The 16,680-nt window shown below is 38.0% G+C and overlaps 1 protein-coding gene across 3 annotated transcripts in view; it reads right to left on the bottom strand.

Annotated features, from left to right (window-relative positions):
• Nucleotides 1–16,680, bottom strand: part of EXOC3 (exocyst complex component 3) — a 36,328-nt gene that overhangs the window by 14,664 nt on the left and 4,984 nt on the right. For 2 of the 3 annotated variants that reach the window (XM_048839435.2, XM_048839437.2), the window contains exons 2-5: nt 12,428–12,618; nt 8,260–8,479; nt 6,942–7,623; nt 514–631 (exon numbers count right to left, since the gene is read on the bottom strand). In XM_048839435.2, the coding sequence (XP_048695392.1) occupies nt 514–631; nt 6,942–7,623; nt 8,260–8,479; nt 12,428–12,571 (1,164 nt within the window). In that variant the 5' untranslated portion in view covers nt 12,572–12,618. Of the gene's footprint in view, nt 1–513; nt 632–6,941; nt 7,624–8,259; nt 8,480–10,741; nt 10,908–12,427; nt 12,619–16,680 lie in introns of those variants that run through there. The other variant, XM_048839438.2, reaches the window with a different exon arrangement.

Genomic DNA, 16,680 nt, shown 5'->3' with positions numbered 1-16,680 from the left:
TAACTGAAATCAATATATTTGAAAATGTAGAAAAACATCCAAAAATATTTAGAATACCAATTTAAATTTGTATTCTATTATTGTTTAACAGTGTGATTAAAACTGTCATTAATTGCACTTATTTTTTAAAATCTAATTAATTTGTTTTGTGTTAATTGCATGTATTAACTGCAATTAATTGACAGCCCTCTATATGTAATCTAACCATTTATGTGAATTTAGGAGTCGTTAAATTACAAAACACCACAGTGGCCACGTCTCATGGCTGATAACTTCTATACAGCATAAATAATCCTTTGTGTTTTATTGAAATGTAGCCATGAAATCATTTGATTAACTGTTCAAAGCCAAATGCTCATGTATATGAAGTTCACAAAATTCATTACACCCAATTAAAGTTTAAGAAAAAGTCACAAGTTTTTCCTCTGATGAAACAGCATTTTAAGAATTTAGGTACAAACACAACGTGTCTTATTTTTATTTGAAGGAGTCCAGAAGTTTACTGCTACTTACAGTAAGTGTCGACATGTACTTGCTAAGAAGCTGGTCTACCGCATTTTGTGAAATTAAAGGATTTAGAGAATTTACATCCACTTCTGGGGCCAGTTCGGAATTCCCCATCATCTCTGTACTGAATTGAAAAAATAAAACAAAGCCATAAATTGCAAATGAAGAAAGAAAAGAAGTTATAGAAATTTGAAACCGTTCTGATATGACTTCAACAGGTTAGCTTCCATTATTTACAAGTCTCTGAAAATTCTTAAACAATCCAGGAAATAAATTAATTGAAAGTACAAAGAAACCTCAAAACCAGAACTACTATTTCGCTAACCAAAAATACTTAAAGTACTAATTCATTTACGTAGATATATTTTTAATATAGAAATTTTATCCCTATATCCATTTCTAAATTATTTTTTATCTAGAACTTAAAGTTACTAATGAGCAATCACTCAATTTTATACATAAAAACTAAATTGTTGTGCTGACTATGGATTTCTGACACAGACACTGCAGACACAGAACATATACATTCTAAAATTTTGGGGGAATGTTAGTGTAAACAATTAAACATAATCAGAGCTTTAAGTACAGAAGCCTATCATCAGAAAGGAAGGAGTCAATAATGATCAACATATCCACAGTCATCGATACCGATCATTCCCTAGTTTCTTTTAAGCAGCCATACAATAACACCATAGTTCTTTAAAAGTATACAATAAATATAAAAGAGGAGACAGTATGTATACACATTGTTACAGAACTAGAAATATAACTCAAATGTTCAGTACAATAGTGGTACTATATGCTGTAGTCTGGATGAAGAGGTCACCTTTTTTGTAGGAGGAAGAAAGCAGGGCAATCCTAACGTTTATGCAATTTAGCAAGGGCAAAAACAAAAATTAAACTCACCTGAATTTAAAATATTACTATAAAGATATTAAAGCAAGATGACAAAAATGTGCATTTGTACGTGATTAAAACCAAAGCATAAGATAGTAGCAACAGCCCTTCATCTTCCAAACCCCAAAATGGAGATATCCAAGGAAAGCACACACTTTCATAATTGTTTTATTACAATTATGAAATGGTTCCAATATCTGGAAAGAAACTTTTTACAGTGTTTTGTAAATTGTAAATGAAAAAAATTATGTAATCAAAATTAAGGAAATAAAAATTCCTAAAATGCAAACATAAATGAGAGTAATAAATATATTTAATATAATCTTAAAATCTATTTTATATTATTTCTACTTCACTTTTCTGAAGATAGCCACCAATCCCCGTTTCCAGTTCCACCTCACTGATCTTCTAGTTCACATATATCCAACACTGAGCTAGGAGGAGCTTTCCTCATAAACAATGTCCATTTTACCGAGCATGATATCAGCAAGATAATTTACAAATTTGAAGTGATATACTGAAACTCTGGAGATCACTTTGCTCACTACTGAATTGCAGCCATCTCTGAAGTGAAACATTTCTGCTCCAACAGCACTCTGCAACAGCAACACTATGCAAGAGTTCAGAGAGGGGAAGTGAAAAACTTCTTTATGCAATTGAAACTGTAGGGACTAATTTACATGGGCAAAGTGTAATTACTATAGTTGGAGATTGGCCAGGATACATACATTCTACCCCTGCTCTTAAGAAACAGGCTAGTGACCAGGACTTTACTTTTAGGTTTCATCCAAAAACATGGCACTTCAAGAAACAGAATGCTTCATAGCACCATTCTAGGGAATTGGCTCAATATCAACTCAGAGGGAAGAGTGCCAACTACCAAATCACCACTATCACTTCCAGTAGCTCCTAGATATGTCTTAGGTCTGGTTTACACCTAAAACTTAGGCCAGCCAAGCCATGACACTTGGGGGTGTGCAAAATTCACACCCCTGCGAGACATAGTTAAGCTGACCTAAATCCTGGTGTAGACATGCTAGGTCAATTCTTCCGTCAATCTAGCTACCACCTCTCAAGGGGGCGATCGACTAATGTGACAGAAAAACCCTTTCCTTCACTGTATTAAGTGTCTACACTATAGCAATGTAGCTGAAGCACTGCAGCTGTTGTGCTGTAGTGCTTGTAGTGTAGATTAGAGATGTAAAATGTTAACTGGTTAACTGATAAGCATCAGTCTTATTGGTAAGGTATTCCAGTTAACATTTAAACTCTGCTGCGGGACTCCGCTCCCAGGATCCCTGCCCTCCCCCCACATGGGTCCTGGCCCCTCCCGTCATGGGTCCCGGAGGCCGGCAGCTCGGCCCCTAGGCACGCTAGGGCAGCAGTGGAGCCAAACGGATAAACATTTACTTTTTTAAAACGTTATTTACATTGCTAGTGTAGATACAGCTTAACACTACAGCTAAAAAAACTACTCACCAATGATAAATTGGAAATTTTCCATGCCAAGTGCTTAGGCCATCAATTTCTGCAGAAAAACATCCTTTCAGAACAGGAATTGTCTCTTTTCTGCTTGTGTGCATTATCCAGTCCCAACTGAGATCTCTGGGTGCTACTATAATAAATTTTAAAATGTTCCTAGCCCTTACTGTTGCAAAAATAACATTCCAAATATAATCTATGCAGTGACGTCTTCCTGAGCATGCAGGCAGTTTGCCAGAGGTATTTTTAAGAAGCTTAACATGTTGGTATCTAAGCACTAATCCAGTGCCTCTGCTGCCATCCAGAGGTTTCTGTGACACTATATGATTGAAACACGATCATTTAGATCCTTAATATTGCCACTGTTAGACAATTGCAACAAATATTTTACAAATTATGTCATGTAAGGTACCAATGGAAAAGTCACAATCTATCAAATATGATTATCCTGTTTGTATGCAAGTATCGTCTCTGTATCTAAAGTTATGAATATTGACTATGTACTGGTATTTCAAATGTATTTGCTCTTGGGGTAACACCACAAGGTAATTTACATCCAGTCTGGCCAGCACATTGTGAATGAACTATTCAAGTTGATGGCCCGATTAAAGAACACAGTAGGCCATAGAAGAAGCTTGTCCCGGCCTGGTTAGCCTTCCTGTGGACACGTTAGCCACAGTACAGGTAATGGCTGCTCCTATGAGTCATCCATTTATGCAAGGGACTAACTCATATACCCTAGACTCCATCTTGTGCCTGTAATTTTCCACAAACTAAGACTGAGAGCATCCCCTCCACATGGGTGAAGATATAAAAGACCTGGAAGCATCTCCATTTTGCCTCTTTCATACTTTGATCTGTGAACTTATAATAAAAGGTGCATTCCAATCAATGGACTGAGGGCCTTCCAATCTTTTGGAAGTTACCAGAGACTTTACAAACCAGCAGTTTATGCCATCACTGCTTCAAGCCTGATACAAGAACTTTGCAATGAATGCAGTATTTGTTTTCCACAACCACCTGAACTCTCTCCTCTTTCTTTTTTCTTATAAATAAACCTTTAGATATTAGATACTTAAAGGATTAGTAACAGCATGATTATTGGGTAAGATCTGAGTTATTTATTTACCTGGCTATGTGGCTATTTCTTGGGATTAGAAAAACCCTTTTTTTGATGAAATTGGTTTTAAATAACCACTCACCATAAAGTCTAGTGTATGCATGGTGAAACAAGGGCTGGGATACCTAAGGAGACTGCATTTCTGACTTCTTGTTAACCTGTGTGGCGAGATAGAAGTTTACTTTTGTTACCGGCTTGGTATATCCTATGGAAGAATAACTACCAGTTTTGGGGTGGGTCTGCCCCATTTCTCAGCAGTTTGTCCAGAATCTGATATTCTCAGCTGTGACCCACAGAGGCACGGTGACAGTTTCCCAAACAGCAGCGGAGTAAAATTCACAAAACTTGTCAGTTTCACAGCTGCAATTCGGACTCCTGAATTCCATTCTGTTTGCTGCGGTTCACTGGGTGTTATTCATGGGAGAAGTGGACCCAAAAACAGACTGGTAGAGGGGAGTTTGTTTATTTAGGTTATTCTGTGGCACTATCACTGCAGTTCCTGAATACTTCTAGCCTCAGGGAACCCACATCATCTTCATTTTACAGATGATGAACTGAGGCACAGAGAAATTAAGTGACTCACCCAAGGTCAAACAAAGCAAGCCTATAGCAGAGCTAATAATAGAGGCCACACCTTCTATGTCCTAGTCCTTAACCAAAAGATCATTCTTCCTCTCCACAAGACTCTTCTCTTTCCCCTTGCAGTACCCAGAATATTAGGAGGAAGGTACTGTGTTAATACTTCCCCACCCTCACCAGTCACAAGGCTCTTAGGTAGGCGAGAGTCAATCCCATCCATTTATGCCATCACCAACTAACTCTACTGTAACATGGGCAAAGATATCACTCAGGTGGTAAAATCAGATTTCTAACAGTTGTGTCTGAAGGTGGCTGGGCTTCAGGGTCTGGCATTGCCCCTAGATCTCATGGCTGACTCTCCTCCCTCCATTTTTAACGTCAGCAGCTTATTAGCGTCTGCTAAAATACAAATTTGGATTTAGGCCATGACTTTAATGCAGTCATGTAAAGTATTTCTAGGACACTTTCTGTATAGCAGTTTGTTTGGCTGTATAAGGAAATAGCACCAGGACTCCAAGGATCTCAACTCCTTAAAAGACCGTTGTAAAAGTCAGATAATCTATCAGAATTAAACATTTATTTGAGAGGAAGCAATTTAAGCCTTTTAATTCACTCCAAGCCTCACTTAATTTCTCCTCTACTCAGCTATTAGACATAGATTCAATTCAAAGACAGCTTCTGAGCCAAATTTTGGGAAAGCAAAATAAAACTTGACTATTTTAGAATTCCTTTGTCTCCCAAATTTCATATGAGCACTATACATGACCTTTGTGAGGTCTCTAAATTCATCTTCAGTGGAGAAAAATTTTCCATTTCTAACCATGATCACTGGCAGCTAATGTTGAAATCGGTTCCATTTATTTTTAAGTTACACCCAAGTTGCTTAGAGCATGCACAGGTGCCCTCTTTAGCATTTCTTTACATTCAAATAAACTACTAGAGTAGACAGGAAGCAGGACATTAACTTAGAAACTTTTTCTAGTTAGGAAGAATATGAATATCTCCTGTTCATCGTTGTTTTTCTTCCTTTGTTCTTTGTTGCTTATTGTTTTTGTTTGTTTGTAAGGCAGACTGAAAGTACAGATTTCCAGACTCAAGATGCATCCTGGAGCTGGTCACAAAAAATTCTGCAGTGTGATTATGTTTCATGCCTATTCATTGTCAAATACTACTTAATACCTAACAGATTTAGACCAGACTCAACTAACCAAAGAAAATTATAGCAAAACCAAGCAACCAGCTATAAAGAAAGTGTGTACAATTCAAGTCAATGCCAGCCACTGAGAAGAGTAAGTAAACAAGAATGGTATTTACACACCATGAGGCAGGAACCACAAAACATGTATAAACCTAATGTTTGCCTGAAGGCTTTTTTTTATAAACTAAATGAGCAAGGAATCAGTAACCCCAATCCTACACACTGGCAAGACAGTTTTGCCTTTCAAGCTATTGTTCCTAATTATTTTGTATGAATAAGACTTTTTTTTTTAAAATCACAAATATGTGTTTGATGCTGTCCTAACATTAATCATACCACATAAAAGAAAACCAGAAAAAGAACTTCACAGTACCATAGGAGACAACTTTTGGGCAGAAATTCAAGCCACCACATTTTCCCCCACCATGGAGAAAATTTCAGTGGAAAGTTATCACATTCTTTTCTACCCTGCAGTAATCACCAACTGAAATTCGAACAGCCAGAACCCTTGCTGAATGCGGAAGTGGAAAGTAGGTAACCACAAACATTTCCTGGGACTGTTGCCCATGCCCAAAATTTTGGTCACAAATACATGTAGAAGTTTACAGGAAATGTTTTCAGTAAACTTGGATGTGAACATAGTCCATTGAACTCTAGAAAATACTCAGCTAAATCTGCAAACGAAGATTTTTTCAGATTAAACAGGTGCAAGCAAATGCACACTGCATTAAAATGCTAAAAATTTACAAGGAATATGAGATAGCAAACAGATCACAACCAAAGCCATTTAAGAAGCATTAGGGTTTAGCCAGAGAGCTACTTCGAATGTGCAACAAAGAAATGCAACAGTAACCTTGAATTAAGATTACGCTGCTTTCTGTTTAGAAAGAAGTCCCTTTCTCTATTCCTTAAATATGTATACACACAGACACAAAAACACGCATCCCCAAAATCTAGATGCCTAGCTAGGTATAACAATTCTGCACAAAACATGATATAAGCTCGACAAAAGAACTTATGGGTCTATCAGCATATAATATTATTTCACCACATATCTGCACCCTTATCTGCATATACAATCCAATTATATGTGTAAAATATTTATTTATTTGAAACTATCCCTAATAAAACAGTTTAAAATAAATAAGTTGCCTTTACCTTTTATATGTATTTAAAACCCAAGTTAAAAGGCTAACAATCTCATTTGCTTCCAGATCTTCTGAAGCGAGATCCTGCATGCGTGTGGACAAAGCCTGGTGGTACATGCTCAATAATTTTTTGAAAATGTCATAATGTGGGGGAAAACATTGAACCATTAGATTTTTGGCCACTAGCAGATCATCAAGGACATATTTGCGTATAATTTCCAGATGGCGCACAAGCCACATTTTGTCAGATTCTCTAGTATCTGCTTGAGTGCCTTCAATCCTGGTAGTTACAGTTCTGTCCAAAATATTGAACATTTTTTCTTTCCACTTCTTTGGTCTGCCAGGAGGAATGAACCCAGTTTGTTTTTTCCGGTCTAGCATGCGCCTGTCTATTTTCTCTTCCCTCTCAATTATCCTGACAACTGAGACAAGCAAGGTTGGGTCTCGACGAACAGTAACTAGAGATCTTTGAACCACCATCCAGAGTTGTTTGGCAAGCTCCTCAGAGAGTTTTTGCATATCCCCAAAGTAAATATGGATGAGATTCATGTCATGGGTGTTCTTGCTATCCATACGATACTGCTCATACATCAGATCATCACGAGAACACTCTAAGTCCATCAGCTTTCTATGGGCTTGCAGAAGTTCCCCTTGCTCAGTCAAATCCTGAGTCTCCCTAACAATCTCTGGAACTGAAAAATAAAGACAAAAAGGAAAAACTAGTACTATGACACTATTAGGATACAAAAACAAATGTTACAAAACCATAAATGTATCAAGAGAGACTGTAGAACAAGAGTAGAAAATTAATGAGTTCTATTTGCTAGTCTGGTTCCCCCTAAGTAATGGCTCACAGATACGTTCAAGAATTGCTGCAAATCATTTTTAGGTTTAAATGACTGTGCTACATCTTTAATCATAATCTTTATTTTGATTATAGACCACAATATCACAGATTTATAGAATCATATAGCCAACAGAAGGCATCATTTATTTTTGTTTAAAATACATATAAAGCTGTATGAATAGTCAGTGTACTCACTATTCCCTATAATATCAGTAGTTGGGATCTTCTTGCACCTCATGCAAAGTAAACTCCCTCCAATAAACTCCCCCTAACAAACGATGCAACCCCACTGAAGTTATTGAGGCTATATGTACATAACCAAAGGCAAATTTGGTCTGGTTAAGTGTAATGATTAATTAAGAAAGGGAAACTAAGTTCAACATCTTCCCTTTACAATAAGATAGTCTTTAATGCCATCTGAATATACTTTCTTTCAATTTGTGATTGTCAAATCATACATCAAAGATTAGTGATGAATTACCTGAGAAGATATTTTTGAGGTTTTCTACAGCAGCTGCCAGCTGACTATGTTGGACTACAGCATCCTTAACATCTTTCAGGTTTTCTATGGTGTTGATACTCTGTCGCCAGTCTTTATTGACATCTATCAAAGATCGCTGTATGTCCTTTACGTCATTCAATGCATTATGCAGTTGGCTTAAACCAGTTCGTACCCCATCCAACTGTGACTGGATTGCTGCCTGTAAAGAGAGTTATTAAATTAAATTTACTATATATTAACATTGTAAAACTAAGGTCTTTTTTTTAATGTTTTCAACTATTCCACCAGTATCTTATTGTTATACATAAGAACGGTCATACTGGGTCATACCAATGGTCCATCTAGCCCAGTATCCTGTCTTCCAACATTGCTGGTACCAGTCCCTTTCGTAATGGTTCCTAACATTCTGTTAGCTTTTTTGACTGCCACTATATGCTAAACAGATGTTTTCAGAGAACTATCTATGATGACTCCAAGATCTCTTGTGGTGGGACGGATAGCTCAGTGGTTTGAGCATTGGCCTGCTAAATCCAGGGTTGTGAGCTCAATCCCTGAGGGGGCCATGTGGGATCTGGGGCAAAAATTGGGGATCAGTCCTTCTTTGAGCAGGGGGTTGGACTAGATGATCTTCTGAGGTCCCTTCCAACCCTGGGATTCTATGAGATGTGTGTTACCAAAAAAAAAAAAAAAAAAAAGAAGATCACAGAAGAATATACCTATATAAAAAACCCTGAAAAGTACAAATTATCAACTTTTTTTTCAGAATCTATAGAGTAGTTTTTATCAAAGGAGAGAGAAAAAATCAAAAATGCATTTATGAAAGATTGTAAGACAGTCAGTCATATGAATACCATCACTATTCCATATCAATTAATCCTGGGAAAAATCTTTATTTAGACCAAGCCATAACTATTTCAATAATTGAGCAGCCATAGGGATGCTTGGAAACTATTATTCAGCTGCATCCTTGGGTAAAATGTATGTCCTTTCTGTTAACTGGGATAATGGGGTGGCAGAGAGGTGTTTTCTAAACTTTCTTCACAAGCTCAGACTAAAAGTGTTGCACTGGCAAACCTATGAGGACCATAATGATCCAGACACCTATTTATACCATGTCTATCAAGAATGTAGCTATAACTGAAGCATTCTATAAAGCTGTTAATTCTTTTTCTCCCTATCAATGGATGAAAATGGAGAAGAGATATTAGGGGGGAAAAAGCATGAATGTAGTACTTATTTGTTAGGAAAACAAAGCGGTGAAGCAACCAGAGACCCAGCACTCTTCATGAACTAGTAGAGATGCCCCAATACAATGCTACTTAACATTCAACATCCTCAGGACTGTGAGGAAACAGGAGAGCTGAAGTGTCTCTACTATAAGAACTGAGTCTAAATCCAAAGCCATCACCAAGCACACTGACTAAATTAAATTTCTCCATTGCAAAGTGACAGTAGTTGGACTCCTTGGGAGACACAACCCAAGAGAGGGCCAAGAGAGAAAAATTACTTTACATCAGATGAGTTTTCCACACAGTCAAGAACCACTACAGTCAGTGCATGATGAGTCAGTGTGACAACCAGGGTCCAGACACAGGATCTGAACCCCAAAAAATAAGCAACTGAATCAATGAAATGTATACGGCATCATTGTACTATAAAAGTGCATCGAATAAGGTCTGTTAGGAAAACTAGTGACACACTGGTTATGAACATCATTGCATGAAGTATATATGGGTGGTGTATACTGAGTTAGGTATGCGTGCTGGAAATAGGTTCCTAAAATATGTTGGGGAGACAGCTGATAAACCAGCCTGCATTAGGCAAAGGAATATGGATTTACCTATCTGGATCAAGCTTTGTAAACCAGAGGACAATGACAGTACTTTACATGTAAGGTAAACAAAACAATAAAGCTAACAAATGGTAGCTTGCAGTGCACACCTGGGGGACAGAGTCTGCACTCCAGGATGCCTTCCTGGCTCTTAAGGCAGAGACAATGGATTTTGGATAATAGAAGGGGATAACATTTAGTTATCCATCACTTACGGAATACAGGGAACAGCACCTTTTGATTCTGTGAATATTGGGTACCCTGGCCTGGAGGGCTGGAAATGCCGATAACGATGAGAATAAGAACTGCTAAGGCAAAGATTACATTTAATCACTACAAAGCGTGTTTTATTTTGTTTTGTTTGTAACCAAACCTGTCTCTATTTTTCTTGCTTAGAATCACTTAAATCTCTGTTCTTTATTAACAAACTTATTTCTGTTTTATTACAAAATCCTCTAAGTACTGTGTATCAAACTGAAGTGTGATTCTTCAGCTAACTTAACAGGTTGATGTGTGCTCTGCCTCTTCTGAAGCAGCAAACCTACTAATTTCTATGAGTGTCCAGTGAGCAGGACTGGACACTCTAGGGGGGACAATCTCCGGGGAACTTGGGAATTGGGGTTCACTGACCTGCAAGGCAAGGTTTAGACTGGTAGAGTCTTGAAGAGTTTGCTGGCATGGCAGACAGGCTGGTGTGACAGGAAGCCAACATAGCTTAGCAGCAGCTAAGCTCTCACTTTTGTAAAGGCAGGGGGACAGTAACAGTGGCTCACAGTTCTATAACAGTCAGCTGCACCTATCAAGCAAAAACTCTTCAATTAGGTCTCCAGCGTGGGACAACATTTAAGATCAGCTGGGATGCATTGAAGCGTGTCCAGTACAGTGGGTTAACATAATACAGTGGGTTGATGGAAGTCAGATCATGAAATAAAGTAATTTTTAAAAACGAAGAATGACCAAGATGGAACAGGGTAATCAGAAAAGAAAACAGCAGGTCTGGAAACTGGAAGAGACTTCAAAAGATATGTCAAAAGCCACTACAGGTCAGTGGAAGCTCTGTTGCTTACGTCAGAAAAGAACTGACCTGAAGTATTCTGGCGGAACTGAGGTATTAGTGGTTTAGTTGAACATGACATGCAAACCAGCACCCTGAACATGACAAAAAGCCTTCAGAGTTATAGAAGTTATTGGCAATCTCACGATGGAAGCTCAAGTGGGAGCCCTGAATACTTCTGTATCCTCAAAGAGGTACTGTGAGGCTAAATTAATTAGATGTTTTTAAGGCATTTTGAGATCCTCAGAACAAATGAACTGCAAGTGTTATTCTTAAATATCTGCTCCCTATGTGTCTTCCAAGTCAAATATGCAGTTCTTAATTATAATACCATATTTTTCTGTCATCACTGCAGACCCAATACAGCTACAGATAGATACCAGGTCTTTTACTACCTCATCTATCAGAATTGCCACTTAACTTTCATTTCCATTTTCATAACTGTGAACCCTCCCTTAGCTGGATTATTAAAACTGAGATAAGAAATTCTTGTCAGTTCCCCTCCTTTGATCATTAGGGTACTGGATCTTCAGGAAAGGGGAACAAAGTTATGAAGTTCCACTCTCATTTCCTTGAAAAAACCTTCTACCCCAGCCTTCTGCAGATACAGGGAGAATAATACTCCTCATTTAAGAGCCTACTGGCACTAAGAGATATTCAGATGCATATCGCAAATTATTGTTGCTTAAAATAATTTAAATTTAATAAGAATTCAACAAATTCACACATCTAAACATTTAAATAAAGGCAAACAGGAAAAGGATTTTCCCAGCCTTCAGACAGGACACAGGTGCCTTTCCCTCCCTGAATCATATATACTACACACTTTAGAATCTGCAGGGATCCTCTATAAACCTAAGTAAAATCAGTGGCTAAATTTTTAGAATGGATCTTTTTTGAGAAGCAATCTTCAAGTTTTATTGAAACATTAATTGCCAATTATTATAACAGAACCTTGTTTGCTTAGGTATTAAAATGCATAAGGAATAGAGGGTGCCTAGTGCGGAACGGTAGCAGTTGTAGGATCTGAGGGTATTCAGGGTATTTGAGTGATTATCTAGAAGCACAATGAATTATGAAGTTGCAATCAATATACAGCTTTCATTCATGCAAAATTTAGCACATATTGTACAATTGTTCTTTGGCATACTGATTGTACTGAGCAAAGACTAAACTCCACGACTTAGAACAATCTGAACACAAAGTAAATATTTCTGTTTTGTTATGCACTTTGTTGATGCTCAGCTCTATTAGTTTCATACCTTTAGTCGAGCTTCCACTGAGGCTTTCTTACGAGCTTCCCTCCTGCGGTACTGCTCCACTTTATCCAATTGGTCAGGTCGCTGAAGCATTCCAGCTACTCTTTGTACAGCTGTTGCAACTGCTTCCCTGTCTGTTTCCTCCATTGTTGAGCAGTGTCTCAAAATGCAAAAGCCTTCATAATTTAACAGGCCTGGATGAAAAGCATAAAATGTTTAGAAAAATCTATTTCAATTTGATAGTTACTTATCACTTCTGAATAAAAAGTTCCAATATATTACTTAAAGAGAAAGCCAATTTTGGCAACAAGAGTGTAACAAATAGCATCACTATTATAAACACCAGTAAGACACAGCAAAATATTTTAAAAAATTAAGCAATTTTATTGTATCGCTTTACTTTAAGCATTTCCTTTGGTTAATAGTTCTTCCTTAAAACACTGCTATACAAATTGCTCTAATTAAGTTTGTCAACAATTTGATTGCAAACCTAATATTTTCCTTTTGCAAATCAGGATTCAGATTATGCACCTAGAGTGGATGCTAAGGGGGAATGAGAGGCATATAAGGAGGAATTCTCCATGCAAGAGCCATATAAAACAGCTATTCTTTTGCTTGGAGGACTACAAGGACTCCTCTGATCTAGCATCCAGGGATTCAAATCATGGAGGGCTCTCTCTTCAAATTTCCCGTGTTTTTAAAACTCAGTGAAATCTTGTGCAGAGGGTACATTTGAAGATTTAAGATTAATGGTCATTTTTGCCTTTATCATTCAGAAGGGAAAAGTTTATACACCAGCCTTACTGAACAACAATCTTCTTCTTCAGATAATTCCACCAAAAAAAAAGCACTTTTCAAAATGTCTGTCATTTTACTAGCAGCAAACAAAGAAGGCCAATGCCACCATTCACCAGCACCTCACCATGTTGCTCTCTACCTCTTAACAGTATTGGGAGCTACCATCTTCCTTGAAAGTAGGCTGTCTTCACCTCTATTGAGAAAAATGGGAGGAAGGAGCTAATTTGAAAGAGGGCATCTCAACTGAGGGTAACCTGTGGCTTCTGTCCCACTGGAAATAATAGAAGCCACTTTGATATAGAGCAATTTTTGTAGGATTTCTCATAGGGAGGGAGGAGAGAAAAAATTCAATGTGTCTTTTAAAAATAAGTTTAATCAACACCACAAATACTTTAAGCATAATTATACAATTATTCTATTGCGATGGGGAAAAGTTAAGCTTTTTTGGGAACCCAAATTGCATTTTCACACTTTAACATCTTTGGACATCTTTTAAGTTTAACCTTAACTCTGAATTCCCTGGGATTCTAAATTTTTTTTTTTTTTTATAATTACAATATTCCTGTAATGTATTTTATCCTAAATTACTGATATGTACCCTCAGTCTTAACTTCATCCTACAAGTTTTCATCTGGGTATTAATATCCTCCCACTTCTTATCCACTTCCCCTTCCCATATTCAAACACACAATCTATTCAAGGAAAAAACACAGTATATCCTTCTGTTAAAGGGAAAAGTATCACAAACACTCAATACACTCCTTTGACACTTCAAGTATTTTGTTATTTCAGAACATTTTTTTCCAGACAAAGCATAAGCACATATGTAGTACTGATTTGAAGAATATACGTCAAGTCTGACATTTATGAAGGCTTTCATCTAAACACAAAAATGCACTGAAAAACAAAACCCAAAAACCGTATGTTCTCACACTTTGTCACTAAGAATGTCTACATTGCATCTGGGAGTAAGCCTCCCAGCCCAGTTCCAGCATGAGCTACAACATCAAAGCAATGTCTACACAGCTATTTTTAGTATTCTAGCACAACCCCTACTAACATGAGTCTGTGGACCTGGGCTGGGAAATTCACTCCCATATGCAGTTTAGAGACATCCTAAGTATCTCGTAAATTCCCAAATCCGCCAAAGACCAACACCTAATTTATAAATTGCATTACAATATACGTAACCTAATTTGTTTTTTTGTTAAAAAAAGCAACTTATTTCAGTGACAAGTTCATAAAATGTAAATAAATACAGTGCTGATCTATAAAAAGGGAAATAAGGATAACCCAGGAAATTACAAACCAGTCAGCTTTCTTTCTGTACCCGGAAAGATAATGGAGCAAATAATTAAGCTATCAATTTGCAAACATCTAGATGATAACAAGGTGATAAGTAACAGTCAGCATGGATTTGTCAAAAACAAATTGTGTCAAACCAACCTGATAGCTTGACAGGGTAACAAGCCTTGTGGATGGGGGGGGAACCAGTAGACGTGGTATATCTTGACGTTAGTAAAGCTTTTGCAAAAAGAAAAGGAGTACTTGTGGCACCTTAGAGACTAACAAATTTATTTGAGCATAAGCTTTTGTGAGCTACAGCTCACTTCATCGGATGCATACAGTGGAAAATACAGTGGGGAGATTTATATACACAGAGAACATGAAACAATGGGTGTTACCATACACACTAACAAGAGTGATCAGGAAAGGTGAGCTATTATCAGCAGGAAAGCACGGGGCGGGGGGGGGGGGGGGCGACGACGGGGGATGGGAACGGGAACGGGACCTTTTGTAGTGATAATCAAGGTAGGCCATTTCCAGCAGTTGACAAGAACGGGGCGGGGCGGGAGAATAAACAAGGGGAAATAGTTTTACTTTGTGTAATGACACATCCACTCCCAGTCTTTATTCAAGCCTAAGTTAATTGTATCCAGTTTGTAAATTAATTCCAATTCAACGGTCTCTCATTGGAGTCTGTTTTTGAAGTTTTTTTGTTCAAGAATTGCCACTTTTAGGTCTGTAATCGAGTGACCAAAGAGACTGAAGTGTTCTCCGACTGGTTTTTGAATGTTATAATTCTTGATGTCTGATTTGTTCCATTTATTCTTTTACATAGAGACTGTCCAGTTTGGCCAATGTATATGGCAGAGGGGCATTGCTGGCACTTGATGGCACATATCACATTGGTAGATGTGCAGGTGAACAAGCCTCTGATAGTGTGGCTGATGTGATTAGGCCCTATGATGGTGTCCCCTGAATAGATATGTGGACACAGTTGGCAACAGGCTTTGTTGCAAGGGTAGGTTCCTGGGTTAGTGTTTTTGTTGTGTGGTGTGTAGTTGCTAGTGAGTATTTGCCTGAGGTTGGGGGGCTGTCTGTAAGCAAGGACTGGCCTGTCTCCCAAGATCTGAGAGAGTGATGGGTCGTCCTTCAGGATAGGTTGTAGGTCCTTGATGATGCGTTGGAGAGGTTTTAGTTGGGGGCTGAAGGTGATGGCTAGCGGAGTTCTGTTATTTTCTTCGTTGGGCCTGTCCTGAAGTAGGTAACTTCTGGGTACTCTTCTGGCTCTGTCAATCTGTTTCTTCACTTCAGCAGATGGGTATTGTAGTTGTATTAATGTAAAGAAAGTAAAGTAAAGCTTTTGATACTGTCTCGCATGACCTTCTCATAAACAAACTAGGGAAATGCAACCTAGATGGAGCTATTATAAGGTGGATGCAACACTGGTTGGAAAACCGTTCCCAGAGAGTAGTTATCAGTGGTTCACAGTCATGGTGGAAGGACATAACGAGTGGGGTCCCACAGGGATCAGTTCTGGGTCCATTTCTATGCCATTATCTAAATCATTGATGAAGATATTGAACAGAGAGTACACTTATAAAATCTGCGGACGATACCAAGGTGGGAGGGGTTGCAAGTGCTTTGGAGGATAGGATTAAAATTCAAAATCATCTGGAAAAACTGGAGAAATGGTCTGAAGTAAATGGGATGAAATTCAATACGGACAAATGCAAAGTACTCCATGTAGGAAGGAACAATCAGTTGCACACATACAAAATGGAAAATGACGGCCTAGGAAGGAGTACTGCGGAAAGGGATTCGGGGATCGTAGTGGATCACAAGCTAAATATGAGTCAACAATTTAACACTGTTGCAAAAAACGCAAACATCATTATGGGATGTATTAGCAGGAGTGTTGTAAGCAAGGCACGAGAATTCTTCTGCTCTACTCCACGCAGATTAGGCCTCATTTGAAGTACTGTGTCCAGTTCTTGGCACATTTCAGGAAAAATGTGGAAAAACTCGAGAGAGCCCAGAGAAGAGTAACAAAAATAATTAAAGGTCTAGAAAACATGGCCTATGAGGGAAGACTGAAAAAACTGGGTTTGTTTAGTCTGGAAAAGAGAGGACTGAGAAGGGACATGATAACAGTTTTCAAGTATGTGAAAGGT

The sequence above is a fragment of the Caretta caretta genome, chromosome 2, assembly GCF_965140235.1.
Source record: "Caretta caretta isolate rCarCar2 chromosome 2, rCarCar1.hap1, whole genome shotgun sequence".
Taxonomy (NCBI): domain Eukaryota; kingdom Metazoa; phylum Chordata; order Testudines; family Cheloniidae; genus Caretta; species Caretta caretta.
This window is presented reverse-complemented; position numbering and strand designations above follow the sequence as displayed.